Genomic DNA, 27952 nt, shown 5'->3' with positions numbered 1-27952 from the left:
ATAAAGCCTGCATGTTCAATTGTTCATGCCGTTAATTACTTACTACTGCTAAATATATATATATATACATATAATTTTTTTTTTCTTTCTTCTTCTTCTTCTTCTCCTTATGTTCTTCGTTTGTTTCTTGAATTTCTCTCTTTTTCTTGATGACGATGGAAAGAAAAGGAGGGTTGAAGAACTGTGTACAAAAAAGGAAGAAGAGATGTTTGTTTTTGATGGCTTTGGTGTTTTCTTTCTTAAATTAAGGCCATTGATTACCAGTTGATGATGCAGTTTGAGAGAAGACTCCAAGCCTGAAAGTGGCTGAAAAGTGATTAGATTATTACTGTAAAGATTGAGTTTGCTTTGTTAATTAGTGTGAAATATGAGACATTATGAATGGAAACACAAAGAAGACTACAAATCTGATATCATCTTGACTTTGTGATCTCGCCCCCTTCTTTTTGTATATATAATATTTGATCACACAAGGACAATTAACCTGGATTTGGATTTGGTACAAAGTTTTTATATAAATTTTATATATGAATATGTGAATTTTATGATTAAAAAAATTTAAATCTTTATAATTTTTTTCAATTTTAATAAATTTTTTTAATTTTATTAATTTAGTCCTAAATATTTATATTAGTTTTAATTTTAGTAATTAATTTAATTGATAAAAATAATTTAAATATTTATAAAACTATTAATATTAGTCTTTTTTTATCATTTTAATAATTACTTTTAAATAAATAAATAATACTATTTTACTGAACCAAATAGGTTAAATGATAAAAAAAATCAAAATTTTTATATTAATTATTAATTTTAATTAAACATTTTAATTTTATATTTATTTAATAATAAACTTTTCATATTATTTTTAATTTTAATAATAATTTTAATTAAAAACAATTAGCTCATCAATCAATCGATAAATTTTTTAAATCTTTTCATTTATATATCATTAATCTTAGCTAATCTATTTAATTTTATTAATTTATTTAATATTTTTATTAATTATAACAAAATTCATAAATATATATAATTGAATAATATATCTAATATATATTATTATCTCAATTTTAATTTTTTTTTCTCTTGGTATTTTACTTTTAATTCACATTTCTCTTATTATCTTATCTTGAATTGAATTGAAAGCCTAACAAGTAAAAAAATTCAAATTTTTAAACATAAAATATTATAATAAATAATATAATCAAAGTGAATCTAGTTATAACTTCCCAATAGATGTTTGATTTAGTAAAATAATATTTTTATTTAATTTATTTAAAAATAATTATTAAAATAATACAAAATTAAAATAATTGAGTAATAATAACAACGTTGATACATATTTAAAATATTTTTATTAAATAAATCATCTAATTAATTAAGCTAATTGTTAAATTAAAATTAATGTAAAAATTTAAGACTAAATTGATTAAATTAAAAGGTTTTGTTAATATTAAAAAAAACTTATAAAAATTTGAATTTTTTTTAATCATTTAGTCTTTTATTTTATATATGAATTTTATTATATATATTATAATTCTCCGTTATGCTGTTGATCAAGCTTTTAATTAGAAAAATCAAGTAGTTTTAGTGGGAGAAGCATCACTGGGTTAATTTTCAAACCCGTCCTTGAATTTTCTTTGTATTTTATTTTAGTCATTTAATTTTAATTTATTATTAAAAAAATTTTAAATTTTAATTTTATTTTATAAAAAACTCCTATAATTGTAATAATAGATTTTCAAGTTAAAAATCCTATTTCAACTGTAATATGATGTTTGTAAATATAATTTTAATATTTTTTTATAAAAAAATAATAAATCTAAATAATAATTAAAATGACTATTATTTTTTTAAATAAGAAGAGAAAAAACTTAAAAATAATAATTTTATTATTTTTTTAATTTAAAAATCTACAGTAACAAATTAAAAAAATTTTATAAAATAAGATAAAATTTTAAAAATTTTTTATTAAAAAATTAAAATAAAATAATGAAAATGAAATATGAAATAAAATTCAAAAACTGCCTATAAAATTACCCGCGACATTGGGACCGAAGGCTGCGCATGAACACTGTTTTTCAGTTTTTGTTTGCCATATGTCAAAATAATGGCCCTACATTCCTCAGAAACCTTTTATGTGATAGAACATAAATTTGAAAATTAAAATAAAGCAAAAAATAATTTATGAAATAAAATAAATAAATACAAGAATTCAGCAGAGCTTCTTCTGAATAGTCATAAGTATATAAATTATAATGGGATTGATTTATTTTTTGTAACTAATTAATTATATTTTTATTAAAAAAATTGCACTTAATTATCATTAATCTTACTTAGTCCAATGACGTTTAATTATTCTTTATTTTTATTAATAGATCTATCTATGACTTAGAAAATGTTAATTTAGGAATAACAAAGTTGATGAGATAAGATTGTGACTTGTGAACAACCAAGAAGAAGATTCACCCTTCATAACTTAGACAAAGATGTTTTACAAGTTTTTATATATTTAAAGTGTTTGGAAAAAAAAAATAGATATTTTAAAATTTTTTAATAATATTACATGTATTTTTTGGTCTCTATTTTATATATATATATATATATATATATATATATATATATATATATATATATATATTAATAAGATTATCAAAATCTATTAAATAGAAAATAACTTCCCTCTTTGAAAAAAGCAAGTCATTTTTAACTCAATTTTCCCTTTAAAACTCTATTTGTTTCGTAGAAAATATTTTTTTGAAAAATAATTTTCATATTTTTTAATGTTTGGGGTGCTTAGGATAATTGATTAATGAAAAATATTTTCATGATCAAAACAAAAATTAAGTTATTTTTAAAGAAAATGACTTTCATTTTTCAAAATAAGAAATCATTTATCATTTTCTAAACCTTAATAATTGTATTAAAATTTGAACATATTTATACATATATAAAATAAATAAATATTATTAATTTAATATTACGGTCAAATAACAAAAAATATTTTTCATATATAAGTTATTTTTTATGAAATAAACTAAACTTAAATAATAAAATATTTTCTATTGACTAATTTTTTTAAATATCTCGAATGCTATAAAAATACATAAAATATTTTAATATTTTATATAAAATAAAGGGAGTGTAAGACTATTATATTGTTATCAAGTTGCAACAGCATGGAAAAGATGAAGAATTGAACATTTTTGTTGTAGTCATGAAAAAAATGGCTAAGTTATTATAAAGAAATTTCTTAAATTAATCTAATTTTATTTTTTTTTTAAATTAAAAATTGATGAATTACTTGATTATGAATTTCAATATAATGAATGCTTAGGATCACAAATTGATGTTCTTAAAATTTTTTTCAAGTGTTAAAGACAAATTATTATAGATACATAGCCAATAACAACAAGAATGGATTGAGGATTAAAGTAAGTTGGTGATAATTAAATATTTTAGATTTTAGTTTAATTTTTTTTATTTTTACTATATTTCTAGTTGAAATTTCTACACGTATAAAAATATTATGTATTTTTTCATGTAATTTTTTTAAATGTGGCAACTGTGGCAAAGTCACGACCAACGAGGCATGTGTACTCTGTGGGCGTCCCTTTGTATTATTAATACGTTAGTGTCCAAATCTCTGCAAAATTTGGTAGCCCCTAGGGATCGGGTCCAGGTGCTTCAAATCTGAAATGCAGCCTCTGCCTGGGGACGTAGTGGGCAGGCCGGGCAAGCTGTCCTTTTTTCTTGCTCGTGGGATTGGGACCCCTTTGCCTTCTTTTCCAGGTTTAAAGGATCACAATAATTTTTTGGCCATTTCTTCAGAAAATTATTGGGTGTTTTATCTCATTTATATGACATCGATAAACACATAGAATTAACCAAAAAGTGAATAATTTCTCTGTTCCATTGCTTTAGCAACCAGCGATGGACACTCCCAAGTCCTGTTTTTACACCAACATACATCTATCCCTGTAGAGAGACGAAAAATTTTATATAATAAGGCTGTGATAACAAATCTTATGTATAAAATGACATATTAATAAAAGTTAAATAAATAAATAAAAAGTGGATTCTATAAATAAGAAAGTGAACTAAAAAAATAATAATAATAATAATATATTATTATGCAAGATGAACTGCGAGGTATAAAAGTTTATTTATATTCATAAATTTAATTAAAATTTTGAATTTTTGTATCTTTAATCCAAAGTGAGAAAATATTATTATCATTAGCAACACGTTGGTGTCTAATTAAAAGACTGTATATCCCATGAGGACAAAAGAATAACCACAAGAAGGCCCTATAAAAAGCTTATAGGGCTTGGCCCGTAGGCCTCATCTTATGAAGCCCATTTCATATTTTTTAGGCCTCAAACAATAAAAGACACTTCCAAGTTATTTATAATTTTATATATTTTTTTATGCAATTATCTCAAATGATTTTAAATTTTTAAAGATAATTTCAATATTATTAAAATGTTTATTAAAAAAAATAACAGAAGACGTTAAAGAATATTAGAACATCTAAGGATCTTTCATACTAAAAAATAAGTAAAATTTATTTATTTATATCTTAAATTATGAATTTAAGAAAATATTTGATTTAACTTATAAAAGTTAGCTTATAAGCATATAGTATTTATAAGCTAATTTAAAATTATAAGTATTTAAAATTTTAAATAGTTATATATTTAGTTAAAATATTTATAAGTGACTGATAAATAATTAATATATTTAATAAAAAATAACTTATAAACATATTTATTATTAAAATAATTAAAAATAATATTAAATAATATTTATAATTAAATTTTTAAATTTAAATAAAAATATATATTAAAATACTTTATCTAATTAATTTATAAGTACATAATTTATAATAATCGAAAATTGGTCATTGTTTTTTTGTTTTTAATTTCATTCCAGTTTTAAAAATGGTGAGCCGGCAACCAATTTTTGGCAAATGGAATATTTCCAGTTTTTGAATAATTCTAATTTCACATTTCTTTTAGAAACATCATTTTAAATATTATTTAAAAAAATTTAAATATTATTTAATTATTTTTAAGCTTTTTATAATTAAAAAATGTTAAATTAATTGAAAATTAATTTTAATATATTATTTTTAATTAATATATTTAAAGTGATAATTTTTCTAATAATAATTTGTTTTAAAATTTTGATAATTCTGTCACTTTATCAAATTGCAAACAACTTGCTCCTCACTGGTCAAATGTCAGCTTCTATGGCCTGCACCCAATAAATAGTTTTCCAATTCCATGGAGGTGGTCACACTTTGATAACAATTTAAAATTAAATTAATTTAATTTAAAATAAAAATTAAATTAATTAAAATTAATTTTAAATTAAATTAAAAGACTAATTCAATTTGATTTAGTGTGAAATAAAATTATATTTATTTAAAAAACTAATTTTAATTATTAAATTAAATTAAAATCAAAATAAAACAAGAATAAAAAAAAGACTTATCATCCGATTATAATTCTCAAAACTTTATAATAAAAATCGCTGATTTCAATTCGGATCAGGGGATAGCCAACCCTAAGTTTTTATATATATACAGTTTAGATGTAACATGAATCATTAGACATGCTAAAAAGAGAATTTAATTTTAATTTACTTGTTAATTGATAAGAATTTTTTGTATAAAAAAAATATATATATATATTAATATAAATGACTTCGATTATGATTTGAACTCAATACCTTATAATATAAAAATAATTATAATGCCACTGAATTGACATACAACAATAACACCTTTACTTTTGCTTATTATATCTATCTTATCTCATCTTAGGAAGATAGCTTACTTACCTACAACAAACTATTGCTAACCAACCAAATTTGTAAGCAGATTTGATAGAGATTTGTGTTATAAATATAAATTAAATCATTATAGATTACATAATTAGAGAATATGTGTACCTGAAAATATGCTTGTATCCATAATTTTCTATGAATAATTAAGAACGAAAACAAAAGGGTAGGTTCATAACTCCAAATATTCACAACATTCAAATTCTATCTGAATTCTATTTGATATTAAATGGGGTTATCAGAATATATATATATATATATATATATATATATATAGGACTGAGAGTTCGAGCCTCTTTCTTAGTGGACTTATGAACAGTCTGATTCATTACAGACTTGTCAAATCACATGACTCAATCCATTTAAATATTGTCAATTAATAAACTTATTATTTGATATCATTATTTAATCTGTCAATGAACCTAATAATTAATTATTGTTAATCCACATTAAAATACAAATAAACAATCTAACAATTTATCCTCTTTTCACTATGTATTATGTTATAAATTATATCATACTATACAACAAATCAACATATATAATTGCCAATCATGCTTGATTTCCCTTATTGTTTCAAGACTTGATCATCAACTTAAATATGGGTTTTCAGGAGAACACATATTTCTTTTTAGCAGGAGAACACAGATGGGTTTCAGGGTTTGTGTAGCATTCCATGTCTGCCATTTGTTGAATATGGTCCACTTGATAAATGATCAAAATTCCAAGTTTTATGGGGCTGCTGCAGGTAATTGTCAAGGACTTGGCCTCATGTCATTTGTGGTTTAGAAAGGCATAATTGATAAAAGGAAGATAGGACCCATCAAAGCTCCAACTTTTATTGACCAAACCCATCACCTGTCTTTTCTTTTACTTTATTCATACATTATGAGTAGCTCTCAACCATTTCAGTTCACCAACCAATTCATGTACCTTTAATTAATTTGTCACCCCACTCCACTCGCTATGTATATGTTTTCATTTCTTGAATTGATTCCCCATTTTTAGACTCCAAAATAATGGGAGGCAAATGAAATTATGAAATAAAAAAAAATCTTTTAATTATGGAAAATGTTTTTAAAATAATATTTCTTTAGTAAATAAAACTAATAAATAAGTTAACTAAAAATTAGAGCAGTAAGAAAAGATTCTTAAAGGTAAGACACGTAGAAGTAAGGCAGAATATATGAATTACAAGTTTAACTCTCGAAAAAGAAAGAATGAAAATAATATTAAATTGAATGAAATTTTAGTGCCCAAAATATAACCATTTTAAGTATTTTTCAAGTTTTATAATATAAAAAAATGAAATAATACATAATATGTAACTTATAAGATCAACTTATGATGGAAGAAATAGAAGAGTCTGACAGATATGTTACAACATTGTTAGGATCCCAGCAAAGTGAAAGGTAAATTATATAGAACTAATGTTAGGCCAACTATGATGTTAAGCATCTAACTAATAGAGATACAAATTTTAATATAAATGTCTAATAATACGATAATGTATAAGATTAGATTAATTAATACATATAGTGCACTTTCAAAATAAAAAGAAATATCATCGATTAATATGTTTTAATATTATCTAATTTTTGAAATAATCGGAAGAGAAATAGAGACTTAAAATAATATTGAAAGAAATGACTGTAAAAGATTTATAATTTTTGAATATTAATAAAAAATTAATAAAATAAAAAAGTGATGTATAAATAAAAAAATATAAAAAAATATATGGATTAAATGATTAAAGAATATTCGTAAGACAAAGGATAAGATAAAATTATTTAAAGAACGGAGGGGAAAAGAAAACAGCCTGATGCTATTGTAGTGGTGGTGGAGGATTGTTTCATAGAAAAGAGAAAAAAGGAGAAGCAACCAACAAACAAACGGACAAACATAGCCAACCAATAAATAGCCTCGTCTTTTCTCTCTCTCTTCTCGTTTCCATTTATCATCCCCAGGGGCTTCCCTCACTTCTAGGGTTTCCATGGTTCTCTAGGACTAGCACCATTTCCCTTCCAAAGGGATAACTCAAAAAGATTTGATCTTTCAAACATTTCATGGGCATTGTTTGAGTTTCTTTCTTCACCCATTATCTGGAGCTTTTCCAATTTCTCTGTGGAGGTAAATCTCATGTTTTTCTTCTCTCTTTTCGCTGTTGAACTATCTTGAAATTTTTGTTGCTCCCCTTTCTGTTGTAAAATCTCTGTGCTTTTGATGGGGCAATTTATTTTATTTGATAAAATTAATTAGTTTCTCATCTGGGTTTCATTTGTATGTCCATAATTCCAGCTAAATTTTGTTGGAAACATTTTATACCTGTAACTGATGGAATGGTTATTTTTATTTGTGTTTCAAACGGAATTAAAATATTCCGCTTGCGATTCTCTTATCAGTTTGTAAAGGGAAGTAATTTGCCTTAACTTCCTGGATGTTTAATATTCTTTTGGTACTAAATTATTCATTCAGCTTCATTTGAGTTTGACAAATGGGGTGTAATATAAGGTTAAGCTCTAGGTGGAGCAGGATATTGTAGCCAACCACCAGCACTAGCCCGTATTTTTTTAGTTTGGTCTTATTTTGGTGAGAAAATATATTTATTTACTTAATTTTCCACATCATTGGGGCTGTCAGACGTATGTGAATGCTCATCAGTTTAATGAATTAACCTTTATGGACTGCTTGGGGTTGTAATGCCTTTTACTTTATTTTGTTTTTTTGGTTGGCTTAAAAATGCTGAATTTCATGAGCAATGTGAACTGAAAGTGTTTGTTGCTTCAGTTAAGCAATAATATATATATATTTTAAGTTTTGCTCATTTTGAACTTAACGAGGATTATGGTGTTTCAAAGGTTCCGGAGATGGAGGAGGTCAAGAAACCTGAAACTCATATGACATCAGTTGCAGCTTTTGTGGAAGGAGGAATTCAGGATTCGTGTGAAGACGCTTGCAGTATTTGCCTTGAGGAATTTTGCGAAAGTAATCCTTCAACGGTATGAATTCTGCTGTTCATATGTTGTAATCCCCCTTTTTTTCTCATCCACATGTACACATGGATTTCTATTTTTCACTTTCATCTGCTTATATTTTGTGCATGTTTCATGGTTAAAAATATTCTCTCTTGTGCCTTGCAGGTGACTAATTGCAAGCACGAGTATCACCTCCAATGCATCCTTGAATGGTGTTGTATAATACATTATCAATTCTCTCCCTTTTCCCATTTGGACAGTTATCATTTCTGCAAAATTTACTATTTTGTGTTCTCCAATATTAACCTCACTTATATTGAGGTTAGAAATTAGGGGGGCGAGGACAAAAATGATGCATCATTTCATTTTTGTGTTTTTGTTTTTCTTTTATCCTTAGAAATTGATTAGTTTAACTGTTTAGCCCATGGAACTCAGTAGGGTTGATTTAGAGGGAGGAAGGGTAGAGGACTTATTTGTGATTGGGGAAAAATTGACATTTGAAACAACAAAGACATACTGTTGTTGCTTGGCATGGATCGTGGGAGAAATTTAATTTTGACATCACCATATCGTATGTTTTACTCCTGGTGCAAGCAATATTATGGTGTATAGTTTGTTCTCTGTTATAAGGCCATAAGGGTGTTTCTGATCATCCTGCTATTGTTTTCCATCTCATCCATTGGTTTTATATTATATGTGCAGTTTCTTTTTTTTCCTTTTTGATTGGTATGGTATTTTGTAAAGATTTCTATGAATAGTCACACCCCAATTGTTTTAACCAGGGCTTCTTTGTGAAAATTCCTTTATTAACACTCTCTTGTTTGTTATCTACAAAAACAATTAATAGTTGGGGCTTTCTTTTGTCAGTGTTTGACCTGTTTTTCTAGCATCAATAGTCATGTGTAAATATATCAATAGATTTTTTTTCCCCGCAACTCAACTGAAGTATGATTTCAAACTGAATGGTCTTAGCCACTTGATTTGTTTTCATACCCTGTCTGAGTGAGTGTTATCTGTTTTAATTTGTAAATTTATATGAAGTATTTGGTCCTCTTTTTCCTTTATATCAATCATAGCCTTTCATAAAGGAATAGTTGTCAGCGTTCAGTGTGGATCATTGAGGTGTAAAAGTGGCATGGAGAAGAAAAGAGAAAAGAAAATTTTGACATTTTACATGAGGTTTTGACTTGTAGGTGCCAGAGAAGCTCTCAGTGCCCCATGTGTTTGCAAGCTATCAGTCTGAAGGATCCCACAAGGTTTGTTTTGGTTGTTATTTTTTTTCATACTTGTTTTGTGAATTTATTTATTTTACATCTAATGAATTATCTAATGCACAAACTGTGGCAGTCAAGAATTGCTGGAGGCAGTAGAACGGGAGAGGAAAATCAGAGCTGCTACACCTAGAAATGCCGCTATATTTCGTCATCCTACACTTGGGGATTTTGAATTACAACATGTATATTTTCTATCATTGCTTGATTGTTGTTATTATTTGGTTATAGAACACATTGCAAGCAGTATCCACCAGATAAAGTGGATATATCTTTTTTTGCATTATAATGCAGGTACCAGTTGGTGCAAGTGATTCTGATCTTGAAGAGCGTATAATCCAGCACTTGGCTGCTGCAGCTGCTATGGGAAGGACCCACCACTTTGGTAGGAGGGAAAGCCAAAGAAATAGGCAATCTTCCCATGGTCGTCCACACTTCTTGGTATTTTCTACTCATCCTGGTGCACCATCTTCTGGTCATGTTTCTTCCTCAATGACTCAGGTAGGAGGGGGAAATGAACCAGCTACAGCTGCTGTTGCTAGTCCATCGGCTCCAATTGCATTTCATGAAGATGAATTGCCACAACAAACTGTACAATTTCCTTTTGCTGTAACGGACCATAGTTCATCTGCATCTGGATCTACCATCATGCCTACAAATCGTCAAGGAATGTCCTTTAATAATCGGTATTCATTATTTTCATTTTGTACTTGCTTTATCATTGATCTTTTTGTGTCTTCAAGTTTATATGTGTTCATGCATTAATATTTTATCCCTTTTTTTTTTCAATTTGTTTTTATGGAAGTGCTGCTAGCCATTCTTCATCACCTAATCAAGACAGAGGAGGACCATCAGAATTTCAGTCATTTTCAGAGTCTTTAAAATCTAGACTTAATGCAGTGTCAATGAGGTGTAGTTTACAAAATAGCCATTTTTTCTAGTGTTTGCTATGTTGTACATCTGATATATTTTTCATTTTCAGTATATTTAATTTATTTTTAAAAACTTTATTTAGATACAAAGAGTCTATTTCAAGAAGTACAAGAGGGTGGAAGGAGAGGTTGTTCTCTCGTAACAGTTCGATGTCGGCTCTTGGTTCTGAAGTCCAGAGAGAAGTGAATGCTGGAATTGCAAGTGTATCTCGTATGATGGAGCGCCTTGAAACCAGAGATAGCAGTAGAGGTAACCAAGTCTCTATACCAACTCGTCCAACTGATTATTCAGTTGCCGAAAGGAGCAACCGGAATAATATTGACACTCGCAGACAGAGCTCTTTAAATGAAAGCGATACACCGGCTTCTTATGCTGCAAGCTCAGCTTCTACTTAAAGTTGTTAATGATTGTTTCAGGGTATCTATCCTCAGCATTTCATCTTTGAAGGTGCGTGATGATATTACTTGTTAGTGCCACCATATTTGGATTTTTCTTTTCTTGTTCTACCACTAAGTTCAATTATTAGGAACCTGTCAATATCTGCAATTATAAGGTTTGCCGAGTTGAATATTTATAGAAAGTATATTTGACTTACGACATAGATGCAAATATCCAATTTCCCAAAATGAATAGCCATTTTGATGCTCTCAATGTTTTAGGCTGTTGTTATGTTGATATTTCCTGTTCCACGATGTCATTGAATGCAGCAAATATTATTGGACTAATTTGGTTTGCAATCCTGTTCATTTATTATAAAGAATCTTTGAGATGACACGCATACTTGATAATGTATATATAGATATAGATATAAGCGCATACTTGATATTGCTGAGAACTTTTATAAGCCCCCTTAAGCTAATAAACATTCTGGTGTTTCATAGTGTTGGAAGTCTGTTTTGCATAATCTGATCCTTTGCAGGAGATTGACATCTAATATGAGTTAGGTTTGGATTTTCAGGTTGTAAACTGCTTTTCTCCAAATATGACATGCTGAGGAAAAGATACTTCGTATTACAGGCCAGGAGGTGATCATTCGCCTGAAACTGAATAAGAGAGGTAGACTGATTCATGATGTTATCTATGTAAATTTGTTTATGACACCCAGATTTGTTTCCTAGGTGGAAAAATTAATTCAAAAAAAAAAAAAAAAAAAAAAAAAAAAAAAGAGACATCTGCTCAAAACATATATTTGAACTAATGTATGGAATGTCGATGGTTTGATTGTGGCACGATTTGAATAGTAATATATCTGATCTTGTATCAAAACTGATTGGAACACGAGAAGTCTTCTGAGACTGAATGGCTTTTATAAGGTGGCAATATCAATATGCATGGTTATTCCAATCTTGCAATGCAAATCTTGGGTTGTGGGAAAGAGTATGCTATCCATTTCATCCTGCCTCTTTACTTTTATTTTATGGTCTTTGACATGGCAGAATATTTTGTATGAAGCAATTTCTCAAGTAGGAATGAATTTGTAGCTAATAAAATTACACCATGTTCGGTGGAATGCTTCTTTTCTATAATTCAGCCTCCATTCTCATTAATAACACCCTTCTTTTTCTTGTTTTTGTTCTTCTTTTCCAGTTCTGTCAGTTGTCTTCTCCGCCTTCAATATTCTTTGATCTTTTCTCGTCTCGTCCTTCTCTTTACAATAATTTTCCTTTTTTACTCAAATTAAACTTTGATTAAATTAATTTTTCTTTTGTTTTCAAATGGGTTTGTGAATCATGATTTGATTCTCTCTTATTTTTGCATTATTGCATTAGATTCTTCTTCTGATTATTCTTTCACGGTGAGCTTGGACCTCCTCTTTGTGGCTAATATTTGATTAGAGCTGCATCAAGCGACAATTTTTGTTTCTGGGTTTGATTCAGTTCCTACATTCACATTACTGAGATCCTCGTGCATGTCTTTGATTTTGGTTCCAAGGAAGAGATTAAAGGGAAACATGAATAGGGTATTGAGAGATTAGTGTTGTTGAGAAGAGTTTTTGAAAGTTCTAATGCATTGTTTTTATTTCAATCCTCGTTAAAGATGAATGAGATGCAAGAAAAGATTATGGACAAGTAGCTGAGCTGGTTGCAATGATAACTAAGAATCTATAAAAAGAGAAATATGAGAAGCGTTTTTTCATTGATTTTATTAAAGCACATTATTTATATTTGCTTTAAAATGATTATTTTTAGATATATTTCTTTTTCATTCTAAGGTCTGTTTAATAATATTATCTATTTTGTAATATTAGCTGTTGTTGTAATTATCAACTCTTTTAATAAATGTCAGTTGATTTACTAGTAGTTAGTTGTTTATATAATAATTTAAAGCACGAGTATTATATAAAAATAATTATTAAATTAGCTATTAAAGTCTTGTTTGGCAATATTAGCTATTTTGGTAACTGTCAGCTGTTTTATAAATTATTAACTATTAGTGATTAACTATTTATATTATAGTTTAAAGCAGAAGTGTCTGGTAAAAATAATTATTATATTAGCTATTAAATATAAAAATAGTAATATCATTTAAAAATTGAAAGAGGTCAAAATGCTCTCTCAATCTCTAAATATTAGAAGAAAAATTTTTTCATAAATTATTCTCTCAATTTTTAAATACTATTATAAATATTATGTTACCAAATAGTATAAATAAGAGATATAAAAATTAACACTTATAATTATAATCGATAACATCAACGTTAATTTTACAAGAAAATAAAAAGAATGAATACATTAGATTTTGCATATAATAATGTCAATGGTGAAATAATAAGGATAATAAATTTTATTATTCTAAATTGTATAAAATAAAATATTAAAAAAATATAAAATTAGATTAAATTATTTTATTTACTTTACATGTGATTCTTTAACTTGATTTCTTGTTGAAGAAAAAAAAAGACACCAATTTGCTAATTGATTATAAAATTATATAAATAAAGCTTACTTATAATTAAAATATACATGAGTAATTACAAAAACTTAATTATTGACTATCAATAGAATAATAAAATATGAATTGTAAAATAAAAAAAAATAAAAATTTAAATTATGAAATTAAATTTATCCATTAGTTTTATTAAGACAAAACCAATCAATAGAAAACGAGAGGAGAATTAAAAAGAGTAACGAGAGAAAAAAAAATTATGATTATGTGAATATGAGAAAAAATAAAAATTAAAAAAAAAAGAATTAGAGAGAAAAAAAAAGTGACTGCGTAGATAAGTTTTAACTTTTCTAGGTTTTATTATTTATTTTAAAATTAAAGTATTTAATAAATCAAAATTTATCAAATACAATAATATTTTAAAATTTTAGTTAGGTAGAAAAATTGTTTTAGTTGGTTCATATGAATAATTTAATACAAAATATATATATATATATATATATATATATATATATATATATATATATATATATATATATATATTTTTTTTTTCAAATTAAGCGTATCAATTGACTCTACTCTTCATTTTCTAACTTTTGTCTTCTCTTTCTCATATTTACAGATTAACACTTTTGTTTCCCTCTCTCTCTCTCTCTTATTTTAATTTTTTTTTTCTCTCATTCTCTACCAATTGGGTTTTTTGTTTTTACTTTCTATTTTTATGTTAATAAATTCAATTTTATAAGATAAATTAAGAAAATTAGTGATATCACGCAAAAGCTAGTCTAAACGAATAAAATTTGGTGTATCAATTGATTTACTTACTTGTAAAATTGGCTTTGATATTATCTATTGTAACTACAAGTATAGAAAGAGCATTTTCTATAATGAAAATTGTAAACTTGATTGCAAAATCAAATGAAAATCACTTGTATATTACTCTTTAATTACATATATTAAAAAAGAAAAATCTTTGATGTTATTGATAATAAAGCAATTATATAAAGCTTTAAAAAAAATTTTCAAGGGCAATTATAAATTTAATATTTTAGATAGAATTTATTATTTTATAAAATTATTTTATTATTCTATTTAATTATTATTATTATTATATAAAGAGGTATTTGGTGAGCTTATCGGGCAGAATATCCTTTTCGGCTAAGTGGTATCAGAGCCTCGCAACGGTCCGTGCGGTCTCGGGTTCGAGTCTCATCCCTGCGTAAAAAATAGCTCTGCGCTAAGAGTGGGCCTGACGAACCCAGAGTCTGCGCAAGTGGAATCGTGGTAGGCTTGGGCCCTGTGGACAGGACTAAAGAGGTATTTAGTGAGCTTATCGGGTAGGATATCTTTTTCGGCTAAGAACATGTCTTAATAAAATTATCATAACTTTAATAAAGGGTATATATTGTCCTCTCTCTATATTTTTTAAAAAAATTATGGACTTTGAAGATTTCAAAGTGTATATATTTAATTCTTAGCAACATTCTAACCTCGAAAATAAGTCGAGCAAAAATTACAAATAATTAAATTTAAATTTTGGTGGCCACTCATATTAATTTGTCACTAACATTGAAAATGAATGAAAACTTAAATGGTCCCATTGACTTTGGGACCAAAGACCTTAATTAACCCTTAGTATAAGTTGGAAGAATAACAATCTCTTTCCTTTAATGAAAGGAAATTAAATTCTAAATTTGTAAAGACCATTTCATTATATAATTTTATCAATTAATTATTCATTAAAAAAAATATCTATAACAAGAAAATTGGATTTCGTTATGATTTAATAATTATTTTTCTTCCTAGCTACTTAAAAAGTGAACTCAAATCTCAAATTTTATATGTTGGTGTTACAATATAGATGAACGAAAAATATGGTATAAATAAAATTTGTTTATTTTTTTATCAATAAATAGAACACATGCATACACGGGTTAGTAATAAGAATAGATTGCTGTTAAAATCATGACAATTTTAATAGATAAAATTTGTTATTATTAGTAGTTATTTTATTTTTTGAGATTTCAATTAAAATAATGTTTATAAAAGAAAAAGTATGTAATAACATAATTATTGATTATTACGGATTTCATATGCTTTTAGATTAATTATTAATGTATTATATTATGTTATGGTTACATTTTTAATTTTAAATTAATTGAGGTCACCAAATGATATTTAGTTGAATAAATATATTATAATAATGTAATTTTTTTTTAATAAGGGATTGGGGAGTAAGACTCGAATTTGAATAATGCAATTATTTCCATCTCATCACATTTTCAAAGGTATTTTTAAAATTTTTGAAAATAAAAATAAAGGATATATATTAAGTGTTCTAAATTGTTTTTAAAGCTAAATAATAATAATAATAATAATAATAATAATAATAATAATAATAATAAGCTAACTCCATGAAAATAATAAAAAAATATTAAAAAATAATAATAATAATAAAAGGACGTAGCTAATAAAGTTGGTTTTGAAGTTGACTTTGAAGTCTATTTGTATGTTAATTAGCACCATTAATTATAACTTGAAAAATAAGTTGGGAAAAAATTACAAATAATTAAATTTACTCCTCATAATTATCACTAACATCTTTATCTAAGAATAAACATGAAAATGAATGGAAACTTAAATGGTCCCATTGACTTTAAGGCCAAAGACCTTTAACCCCAACTATAAGTTGGAAGAATAACAATCTTTTTCCTTTACTTCCATTTAGAATTTTATAAAAATTTAATTTAATTAATTAATTTTTTTATAAATTTTTAATTTTAAAAAAATTAGCTAATGGTTGAAAGAATTTAATTTTTTTAATTTAAAAAAATTTATGTTGAAAATAATATGATTGAATGAGAATTAAATTAAATTATTTTCTTATAAATGATTTTTTTTTCTAAAAATTCTAAATATGTATTAATTAATTATTCATTGCAAAAATACCTAAAACACGAAAATTTAGTTCAAGGAATATTAGGTTAGAAATTTGAACACACTTTCCTCTTTTCTGTTATTATTAATTATTTTTTCTCTTTTCTATTCAAATCTCAAATTTTATATGTTTGGTGTTACAACATAGATGAAAGAAAATATGATATAAATAAAATCTGTTATTATTATTATAGATGTTAACATTGGCCAATATTTTATTTTTGGCATCATTGGTCAAAATTTCAAAATGCATTAAATTTTTATCAAACTTTTAAATTGGGTCAAGAGAGAGTGTCCTATGTCACACTCCATCTAAATTTTTTTAATACATATCAATGGTCCCATTTATCACAAAGCTAATCCAAGTAATAATTAGGTGAGCATTATTCAATTTAAATCGAATAAATCGAACTGAACCATCTTAATTCAGTAATTTGGTTTAGTTTTTAAAATAATTTAGTTCGGTTCGATTCGATTTTATATTATAAAAATTTTAGTTATTTCTATTTGGTTCAATTTTGAAGAGAAAAAAATCAGTTAAACTGAACCAAACCAAATAGTTTTACTGATTTTTGAATTGATTTATTTTTATAATAAATTTATGATTATATATAATTATATATATATAAATTGTTTAATTTCATTGATTAATGGTTATTAGGTTCTAATCAAGGTCAAAATTAGATCAAATAACTTAAAAATTAAGTCTAATTTAAAAAAAATAATAAAAAATAAAATCAATCTATTTGAACCAATCGAACCGAAATAGAGCGATTCAATTCGATTCAGTTTTTTTTATTCATTTCTGTTCAGTTCGATTTCTAAAATATGTAATTCAATTTTCATGATTTAATTCGGTTCGATTCGATTTGAACCCAATACTCACCCCTAGTAATAATAATCGAACTAAATCAATTTAATTATTTTGATTCGGTTTTCAATTTTGTTTAAATAATTAATCAAAATTAAATTAAATTTTTTTTGTTAAAAAATTTTTTTCTCACCCTGCAAAATCACAAAACTTCTGCCCTCCTCTCATTTTTATTCTCACTTCTTCTCTCTTCTTCTTCACTCTTTCTTCTTCTTTTTCTTTTCCTTCAAAAATTAAACATCAAGTAATTAACAAAATAATTTCAAGAAAGTTCAACAAAATTTCAAGCAAAGAAATCCCCAAAACAGATTAAAATAGAACTGGGAATTGAAGAACAAATCACAACAACCAAACAAGTCTAGATGAACAACCCATTAAGAAATAAACAAAATTTCTGTAACACCCTAAATTTTTAAATTTATTATTTTGTGAGTAATATTAATATTTTAATTTTATTTAAATTTTAGTAAATTATTTGAAATTTTTCGGATTTTCAAAATCGGGTTTGATTTCTCGAAAATATAAAACTTTGATGATTTTTAAAAATTAATTTAAAGATCACGTGGCAAAACTAAAAATATATTTGGAGTCTACGAATTTTTCTGAGTTTTTTAGAATATTTGGGCCTCGTTTTTTATCCCAAGACAGAGTAAAAATTTAAAATTTTGTATCCTGAATCGAACCGGCCGAATCGAATCGAATTGGACTGGATCAGATCGATCGAATCGGACCGGCATTTCTTTTCTTCTTCTTCTCTTCCCTGCGCGTCCCGACCCTCCTTCCTCTCTCTCCCGTTTTCTCTCTCCTCCCTCCTCCCCAAGCAGCGCCGCTGCCACCCAGCCCTCCCCACCTCGCCGGCGCACCACCCCTGCCTTCCCCCATTGCTGGCTGTCGCTGGAACGTCGAGAAAACACGCGCGAAATCACACGACGTGTAGCGCGCCGGGCCGAAATCCGGCCGATCTGGCCACCGATTGAGCCGGGTCTTGTGTCAAACAACATCTACACCTCGAGAGCTTTCCATAGACACCTAGATCACCAAAATCCATAGAGCGGTTTGTCCAATTTTTGTCTGGAAAATTTTAGCCTATTTTGATTTTTGGGCTAGATTTCTCGCAAACCGTGAACCCCACAGGAAGTTTTAGCCCAGAGCGCTCCACTCGTCGAGAGTTTCGCGGCAATATAAATTTCAAAATTTTCCTACACTATTTTTCGGTGGGTCCCACGGAACTTCGTAGTGTTTTTTCAAGCATTAAATGAGCTTAGAAAATTCCTTAAAATTTATGTACTAACCCCCGTGTTGTGGGCTTCGTGTAGGTGTCTTCAATTCGCAGAAATTCGACAGTTCTCCAGGTCTGTGAATTTTCGGTCAGACAGACCAGCTACCGAAAAAGTCTTGGAATCAGATCGAGATTTTGGCTATCCCACCATTGTTAGACGTCCCGAGTACGTCCCCGGAGTCGGAATCGGCATAGGTAAAACCGAACCTTACTTTTTCGTAATTTTCTAGTGCTTAAATGGGATTAAAAATCCATAAAATATTCGTGTTAGCTCAGAAAATTATGATTCTTTTTGCATTAGCCTAGTAATATTGCTAAGGACCACAGGGAAAAGTTTTAGAATTTTTAGAGTTTATTTGGATAGTTTTTGCAAAGAGGGTCAATTATAAGGACGAAACTATAATTTTACATATTGTGATTGATGACTGTTTGGATGGGCCTAGGAGGGGCTGTGTGATATTATTGAGTTGTGGGTGTATAGTTGGTGAATATAGAAGTGTGTTTTAAACCCATTTGCAAGTTGGGTAGGTCTTAGGTATAGAGGAGACTCTGCCAGATTTTCGGCACGACTTAGGACATATTTGGTCTTTTTTTTAGTTTGTATTGAGTCAAATTTATTAAATGATTATAATAAAATTTTAAGGTGAGCCGGGACAGCCTTCTTCCTCCACCCAGCCGTCACAGTGACTGCTGTCAAGTCTGTGAGTAAAATATTAATTTTAATTGTAATTTCGATATTATTATATGTTCAAGCATGCCCATGCATCACTTATAAGTATATATCTATGTAGTTAAACTCTAGGCACGTTTTATATTGCATTCACAACTGTTAAAGTGCCATGGATGTTGTTGTAGTAATTTGGAGCAGTGTGCGTGCGTTGGCGTGCGTGTGATGTATGGATAGGACTGGTAGACACCGCTTGAGATCTTCGCTGGGACCCGGTCCTTCAGGGTAGACACGGCTTGAGTTCTTCGCTAGGACCCCGATTTGGTTTATTAAGCGAAAGTCCGGCTTGAGTTCTTCGCTGGCACAAGTTGGATTAAAGAGAGCTATATAAGGGATCAGCTCCCATATATTTATGATTTGACATTACTGGGTGTGTGAGTGCTCCAAATTACCTTTTTGCTGTTATGATGTGAAAATATTGCTAATGTTGCATTTTACTCTACATGGTGCATTAGCTATAGATAATTATAGAGATTATGGTTAAATTTGATATTTTACTCTCTGAGTCAAACGCTCACTCCTGTTCAATATTTTTTCAGGCCACAGGAGGATATTGTTGAGATTAACCTGTTTTTCTCCCTCGCAGGTCATTTATTGATGTTTGTATAAACCTGTTCACTCTTAGAATTTCCGCATGTGTTAGAAATATTTATTTGATTTGGGTCTGTAATATAAATTGTCATTTTGAACCTGTAAACTTATTATTTTATGCATGTTTGATGGACTAAATGAGGGAGCTGAGCTCCCATTTATTTTTATGACATTTGAGTATGTGGAGGGTAAGCTGAGCTCCCCAGTTGATTATATATTGCGTTTACAGGTCGGGTGAGTCAAAAACTCTCTGTTGAAATGTCCATTTTATGGCCGGACTTTGTTTGGTTGAATTCTTGAAATTGGGCCCAAATGGGCCTTAGAGTTGGGTTAAGGAATAGTTAGGCTTACAATGGGGCTCGAGGGCTTTAGGCTGGCCCAGGTCCTAGTGCCGGTCCGACCCCTAGGTTGGATCGTGACAATTTCAATAAAATTCAACAGCATTTCATCCAAATATATATATATATATATATATAGACTACAAGAGAAATGGGAATTGTAGAACAAATTACAAGATTCATTTAAGGAATTGAAGAACCTCAAAAAGAATGTTCTTCAGTTCTTCAATTCTTATGGCACTGGGTGCTGGGTTGTTTCAGAAATCAAGAGGACACTGCAGCCCAAATTCAAAACCAATAACAACCTGCAAATTCTTAGATTCAATTTCAGTTTACAAACTTTTTCAATTTTCAGATTCGCAAATTTCAAATTCACAATTTCAACTCAACAACCCACAATCCATTAAACTGAAACCTATAGTCAATTAACAATGTGCATCCATGAGTGAAACCTAGGTCCCCAAAATGATATATTTGACTTGATTTTGTGCTAGAGAGCATCAAGAGAGCTAGACCCAAGACAGATTGCAATGGAGAATGGATCCATGTAATGGGTAAAACAGATCGTGTCACATGCAAATGAGTTTGGCAGGGGTAAAGGGACAAGATTTGCAGCTCCATATTGGCGATTGAAGAATAACGACTATATATGGACTCCAGAAGAAGTGGCTAGACCAAAGCAATTGGCTAAAGAAAAAGAAGGAGAAGAAGAAAGAGTAAAAATGACAGAATGGCAAGAAATATTATGACTTTACAAGGTGAGATAAAAGGTTTTAAACAATAAATTTGGTTTAATTTTGATTAATTAATTATATTGATCTAAAAATCGAATCAAAATGATTTAATTGGTCTATTTAATTATTGCTACTTGAATTAGCTTATGTGGCAAGTGAGATCCATTGATATATAATAAAAAATTCAATATCAACGACTATTATGGATTTCACATGCTTTTAGATTAATCATTATAACATTTTTAATTTTAAATTGTTTGAGGTGACTAAATAATTTTATTTAGTTGAATTCCTATAGTGCAACTTTTTCTTAATTAGAACCTAAAGAGCTTGTTTCATCACATGTTCAAATGTACTTTTAAAAGTTTTGAAAATAAAAAGTAGAGACTAAGTGTTCATTCACTAAATTGTTTTTAAAGCTAAAAGATAATGAGATCATTTTTAAGGGGCAAAGAAAGCTAACTTGCATGGAAATTAAAAAAATAAATAAATAAATAAAATTTTTTTTTTCTCAAAGGCAGGCACACATGTGTAGTTCAAAGACAGGACACAATCCTTAGTAAAATCATAACAATTTTATCAAAACATATTAACCCATATAAATTGTGCACACACGCATATCTATTACCGATGTGGGAGCCTGGAAGGTGAAAGAAATATCTTTTCGAAAGGAGGTATTATAATTTATTATTCTTATACTTGTTTTTAATAGAAAAAAAAATCTAAACTTTACAAATTTTTACAATTTTATTTTTTTTAATAATTACATTCTCAATTTTAACTAATTGTATAATTAAATTGTCATTTTTTTTACATAGATATTAGACACATAACGGTTCAGTGACAGAAATAAACGTATGTTAAAATCATGATAATTTTAATAAAATTCTTTTTTTCATATACGTCACTCACACACTTAATCCACAATTGATGTAGCATATCTAAAGGCCATTTCATGGGGCATGCTCGACCCACTCATGAATCTCAACTCACAGGCCACATTGGATATAAGACTCTCGCATTTTCACTCTGGCTCCTCATTTATAATCTAACATGACATTTTAATAAATTTTTAATAGACAAAAGCATTACTAAGATTGTAATTTTATTAATTTCTAATGATAAAGTTAACGGTAGGTGTTGACAATAAATGGAGATAATTCAGTTGGTGAGTATGTTGTCTAAATTTTTTTAACTTATCATATTTGGATTGTCACACTATAAGATATTAGAGTTGTGTCTCTATTAACAATTTAAATTTTTAATATACCGATAAACACTTAATATTATAGTAGATATAATTACATTATTATTAATAATTCCATAATTTATAGTGTAATTATTTAAAAAAAAAACTTTGGTGCAATTATAAAAGTAGACGAAATTTGATTTTTTTTTTATTAAGTTAATAAAATGAATTTTTATATAATATGTAATTGGTGAAATAGTACTATCAAAGTGATTTAAAAAAATAGAAAATAAAGAGTATCATACCAAAATTGACAGCCAAACAAAACGAGAATAAGACTTTTATTTAATAATTTTTATTTAGCAATTTGAATACTTTAGGCATGGCATGAGGTGGTGACGTCAGCTGAGATTGACCACTAATCTGCCGGCAGGCAAGACGTCGCCGTTCGGAGTTTTTATTTATTTTATTTTGGCTAAAACCCATACTTAAAGGCAACACTCTCACGGATCAAAACGCGAGACAATGGGCAGTGGCGTTAATAAAGGAAAGTCAGTAGAGAATGAAACAATTTTTTTTAGGAAAATAAAGAAAAGAATTCCTTAGCGAAGAGACAATGGGCAGTGGCGTTAGTATAATGCACCGACAAGCACAAGACCTTTGGTGCAGCACTTTATATCCCACGCTCCTTAAACGCATGTGATTCTCCCTCTCGGCTTCTTTTTTTTTTTTTTTAATTTATTTACCTTCCCATTTAATGCTCTTCTCATTTATTAATGTTTTTATTATCATTCAAATCTTAAATAAATGTGATGGCATCTATGGCAAATTAGAAAGTATACAATGCATTGCCCTAATGGGTATTTACATAAAAATAGTTACATTAGGGTTGTGCATGGTTTTCGAAATTTCAAACTAAACTGAAGAACTATACTGAATTGAAGTTATTTTGATACTTTAATTTACTTATAATTTTTTATTAAAAATCGAACTGAAATCATACAGAATCAAATTTATATGTGTTTATATATATATATATATATATATATATATTCATAATTATGTAATATACTATTATATTATATATCACTTATGGATTATGTATTTAGAAATAATTAAAAGATATATTATATGATATATTATGTATTAATAATTTAATTTAAAATTTAAATATTTATTTAAATAGGATTTTTTAAAAAAATAATTAGATAAAATTATTTTAAGAACTGAGAATCAAATTGAATCGAAATCAAAGAACTAAGAATCATATCAAATCGGAACAAAAATAATGAAAAACTGAATTGAAACTGTACTGAACTTTTGGTTCAGCCTGGTTCCTAAGCAAACTCCATACCAAATTGAAACTGGACACCCCTAAATTGCACTATAATATTAGAAAGATGAAACCTACTATCTTATAAATAAAAGTGTATACACACCTAATAATTTGCCCGACATATGTGTATTTTGTAAGTATTATCAATGCTATAACAACTTATTCATTTGATTACTAGTTTAATTATTAAATTCATGTTCGACAATATTAACTATTATAATTGTTAGCTATTTTAGTAACTATTAATTGTTAGATATTAATTATTAGTTATTGGTTGTTTATATAGTGATTTAAATCAGAAGTATTCGATAAAAATAACTATTATATTGATTATTAAATGTAAAAATAGTGTTATTATCTTGTTGACTTTTATCAAAATACTCTACCAATTTTTAAATACTAATATAAACACTACACTGTCAAATAATATATCTAAGAGAGATAATTTTTTGACTAAAATCAAAGTATTAAATGTTATCTTAAAAGTTATTATCAAATAGGACATAAATTAAAGTATATATAATGAATATATAAATTTAAATTTAAATATTGAACTTAACTATTGTTAAATTAATTTTCATATAAAATCAAACTTATAATGATTAAGTTATATTATTTATTAATGCTATATCAACTTTATCCACCTTTTATTTATAATTATGTTGCATTTTCTCACAATTCATAATTTTTATCAACAATATTGATCATTAAAAAATTTTATTTTTTTTAATATCTATTTTAAAGTTTAAAAAAAAAAAACATTTAGAGATTAGTTAATATTTATCTCTTAAAAAAAACTCCTAAATAAGATTAATGGAATTGGCATATGTATTAATATAAATGATAGGTTAATTGACTCATATTTTTTAAAATAATTATTTTATATGTATATGTACTTTTATAAGTTAAATTTAAAAATTGAATCCTCTTTTTTAGTGAAGAATATATTTTTATAATGAAAAATTAATTAACTTATATTTTTATTTAAAAAATTAATATCTATATCATTGAATTGACTCTTAAAGAATTAATTATTATTATTATTATTATTATTATTATTATTATTATTATTATTATTTTCATCTTTTTTTAACAAAATTAAAATTAAATTTATAATTAAATAATAAACAAAAACACTATTAAATTAAAGAAATTTCATTACTTAAGTAAATAAATATATTTATAATATTAACAATATTGTAATTCATGATATTTTTAAGATAATAGACTTTAAATATAATTATAAGGATATTTTTATAATATTATATATATATTTATATATTTATCTCATAATTTTTTTTTCTAAATTTATCACTAATTAATGATCAATTTTCATAATATAATTCTATAATTGATAAAATATTTATATTTTATTAGTAATTATAACACGTGTATTGTATTGTACATGGCTCGTGTGATTATATATAATTAAGAAATTAACTAAATATTAATAATTAAAGGCTTATAATTATATAATGGACCACACATTAAACTATGAATTAAAATTAGCATATTTTAAACTCAAAACTAAAAGGTGATATAAATATATTGATATTTTATTTTTATATGTCACAAATAAAATTGTTATATCTTTATTCTTTTATTATATTATAATTCTAATATAATGATAAAAAAGTAGCATGAATATTGATATGGAAAGATATACAATAAAATAATTTTACTATATAAATATGTGAATTTCATTGCACATAATATTATCATTATCCATTTTTAATTATTATATTTAAAATTTTCTTTTATCTAAAATTATTTGCTATATTTAGAAAATTAAAGAGTATTATCTATATTTTTTAATTTTATCTTTTATTTTTATTTAATATAATAAATATTTATATAATTTTTTGAGTGAGATAAAGAATAATTTAATCAATTATTAATATATTTTTATAAAAATAAAATTATTTAATCATTCTCTTAATCATTATATAAAATTCAAATAAAATAAATAAAAATAATATATTTTAAATTCATAATGAATTGAATATAAATAAGAATTTTTCTAAAATTTTAAAGGTGACTTTTCACTTAATAATAATTTCTCATAATCTTTCATCAAAGCACTTAACTTTTGTTAAGCAAAAGCATAATAAATTAATTCAACAATTAATGTAAAGCTAGCTAATCTCAATGGACCAAAATCTTTTGTTAATATTGGTTGGTTGTCTTGGTGAATTTATAGATTTTAGTCATTAATTATGTGAGAATAATTAATTAATTAATTATACATATGTATTTATATAATTTTTCATATAGTGAATAACATATAATCACATTTATAATGAGAAAAGAATATAACTATCTATAAGACGTGCTTATCTATTAATAATAAAAAAAATAATTAAAAAAATTAATCGTATTTTTTATAATTAAAAAATAAATTATTACAAAATATAGTTAAAAATGTTTCACTTTTTAAAATTTTATAATATGTATTCTTCATTTATTTTATAATAATATAGTTAATTTTTCTAAATAATTATATGATTAAAAATCTTGTCATTATAAATAAATATTTTCAAATAATTATTTAATTTTAATTATTAAAAATTGATTGTGACCATTTGAAAAAAAAGGAGAAATGGAAAAATATTCAATTTATAATTTATATATCATTTAAAATTATGATGAAACCTTAGAAAGAGTTTTTTTTTTTTTTTTAATAAAAAAAGAATAAAGATGGTTTGTGCACGTAAAATTTGTATAATTACCTAAAAAAAGCAGAAAAAAATTCCTTATATAATTTATTTTTTCTTTTAAAAATACCGTATTATTAATTTTTTGTTTCTTTACTATTTTTTTTTTCTTCATTGATGTAATTAACCTTTGTAAGGTATAGTATTTTACAAGCTATCAAATTTTAAACGATTTATTTATTTAATTTAAAAGAAGCAAAAAATTAAATTAATATTTTATTTATTTCACAAAAAATAATTTATATATAAAAAATATTTTTCATATATTTTTTATTGTTTGGTTACAATATTAAACTAATGTTATGTTTTTATATTATATATATATATATAAATATTTTTACATTTTAATAAAATTATTAAAATTTAATTTTTAAAAAGAGAAAATTACTTTCTCTAAATATATTTAATTTTCCTATTGATAAAAAAAAAGTTTCTGTTAATTATTTTTAAGTGTTTTGAACATTAAAAAATATAATTCTTTTTTAAATATTTTTTGCAAAACAAACTTAACCTAAGAATATAAGATAATTATTTTTTAATGATTGATTTAATAATATTTATTAATGCACGCAAGAAATAAATTACAGAAACTCGTGGAATACAATGAAAGATTTGACCAGGAAACTAGGGATTGTTTAGGGTATAGGACTTATAATATAAAAAATACTGCTATTTAATATCTTTATTTAAGTGAAATTAATTAGTTAATTTTTATATTTTAAAAAATATATTTTTAAAAAAATAAAAATTTTATTGTATAAAGACAAAATTTGAATTTACCTTTTTTTTATAAATTATTGAAATATTTTCATTTAATTCATTTGTTATCATTTTTGTGTTTCTCTATTAAAAAATAAATTTCTTTGATCATCGCCTTCATTACTTGAGATCTTGAAGAATTGATTACCTATTTTATGTATATGACTTGTATTAATTTATATCAAAAGATGAAAAGTAGAGAGAAAATGAGGAAAAGAAGAGTGTGGGTATAAAAGAGGAGAAATATGGAGAAAAATAAATAAAGAAGGGTAAGAGAGAAATAAAAGAAGAGGGTTATGACAGTTTGGAAATAAAAAAAATTAGAGGGGACAAAAGAACTAATGAAACCAAATTATATGAACAAAATAATATGTTTTTCAAAACATATGAACTAATTAATTAATTTAATTAAAATAGAAAGATTAAATAGTAGTTTAATTGGCATTAAAATTTATTGACTAATGAAAAATCTAATGAATAATCCAAATAGTTTAATAAAAGTAAAATATAGGGATTAAATAGTATATTTAAAAAAATAATTACTAAGTAATTAATTTTGTTG

General features: G+C 25.9%; 1 protein-coding gene across 1 annotated transcript; it reads left to right on the top strand.

Moving 5' to 3' along the window:
- The first annotated feature begins 7689 nt into the window (after positions 1–7689).
- LOC110647967 (E3 ubiquitin-protein ligase RHF2A) lies at positions 7690–12373 on the top strand. Its single transcript, XM_021802030.2, has 9 exons — positions 7690–7980; positions 8709–8849; positions 8991–9037; positions 10019–10081; positions 10173–10281; positions 10391–10782; positions 10902–11006; positions 11112–11476; positions 11988–12373. Exons 2-8 carry the CDS (start codon positions 8718–8720, stop codon positions 11422–11424), a joined length of 1161 nt encoding a protein of 386 aa, XP_021657722.2. The 5' UTR covers positions 7690–7980; positions 8709–8717; the 3' UTR covers positions 11425–11476; positions 11988–12373.
- The last annotated feature ends 15579 nt before the right edge of the window (positions 12374–27952 follow it).

This window comes from Hevea brasiliensis, chromosome 3 (assembly GCF_030052815.1).
Source record: "Hevea brasiliensis isolate MT/VB/25A 57/8 chromosome 3, ASM3005281v1, whole genome shotgun sequence".
Lineage (NCBI taxonomy): Eukaryota > Viridiplantae > Streptophyta > Magnoliopsida > Malpighiales > Euphorbiaceae > Hevea > Hevea brasiliensis.
The sequence above is the reverse complement of the archived record's forward strand: the minus strand, read 5'-3'. Positions and strand labels throughout refer to the sequence as shown.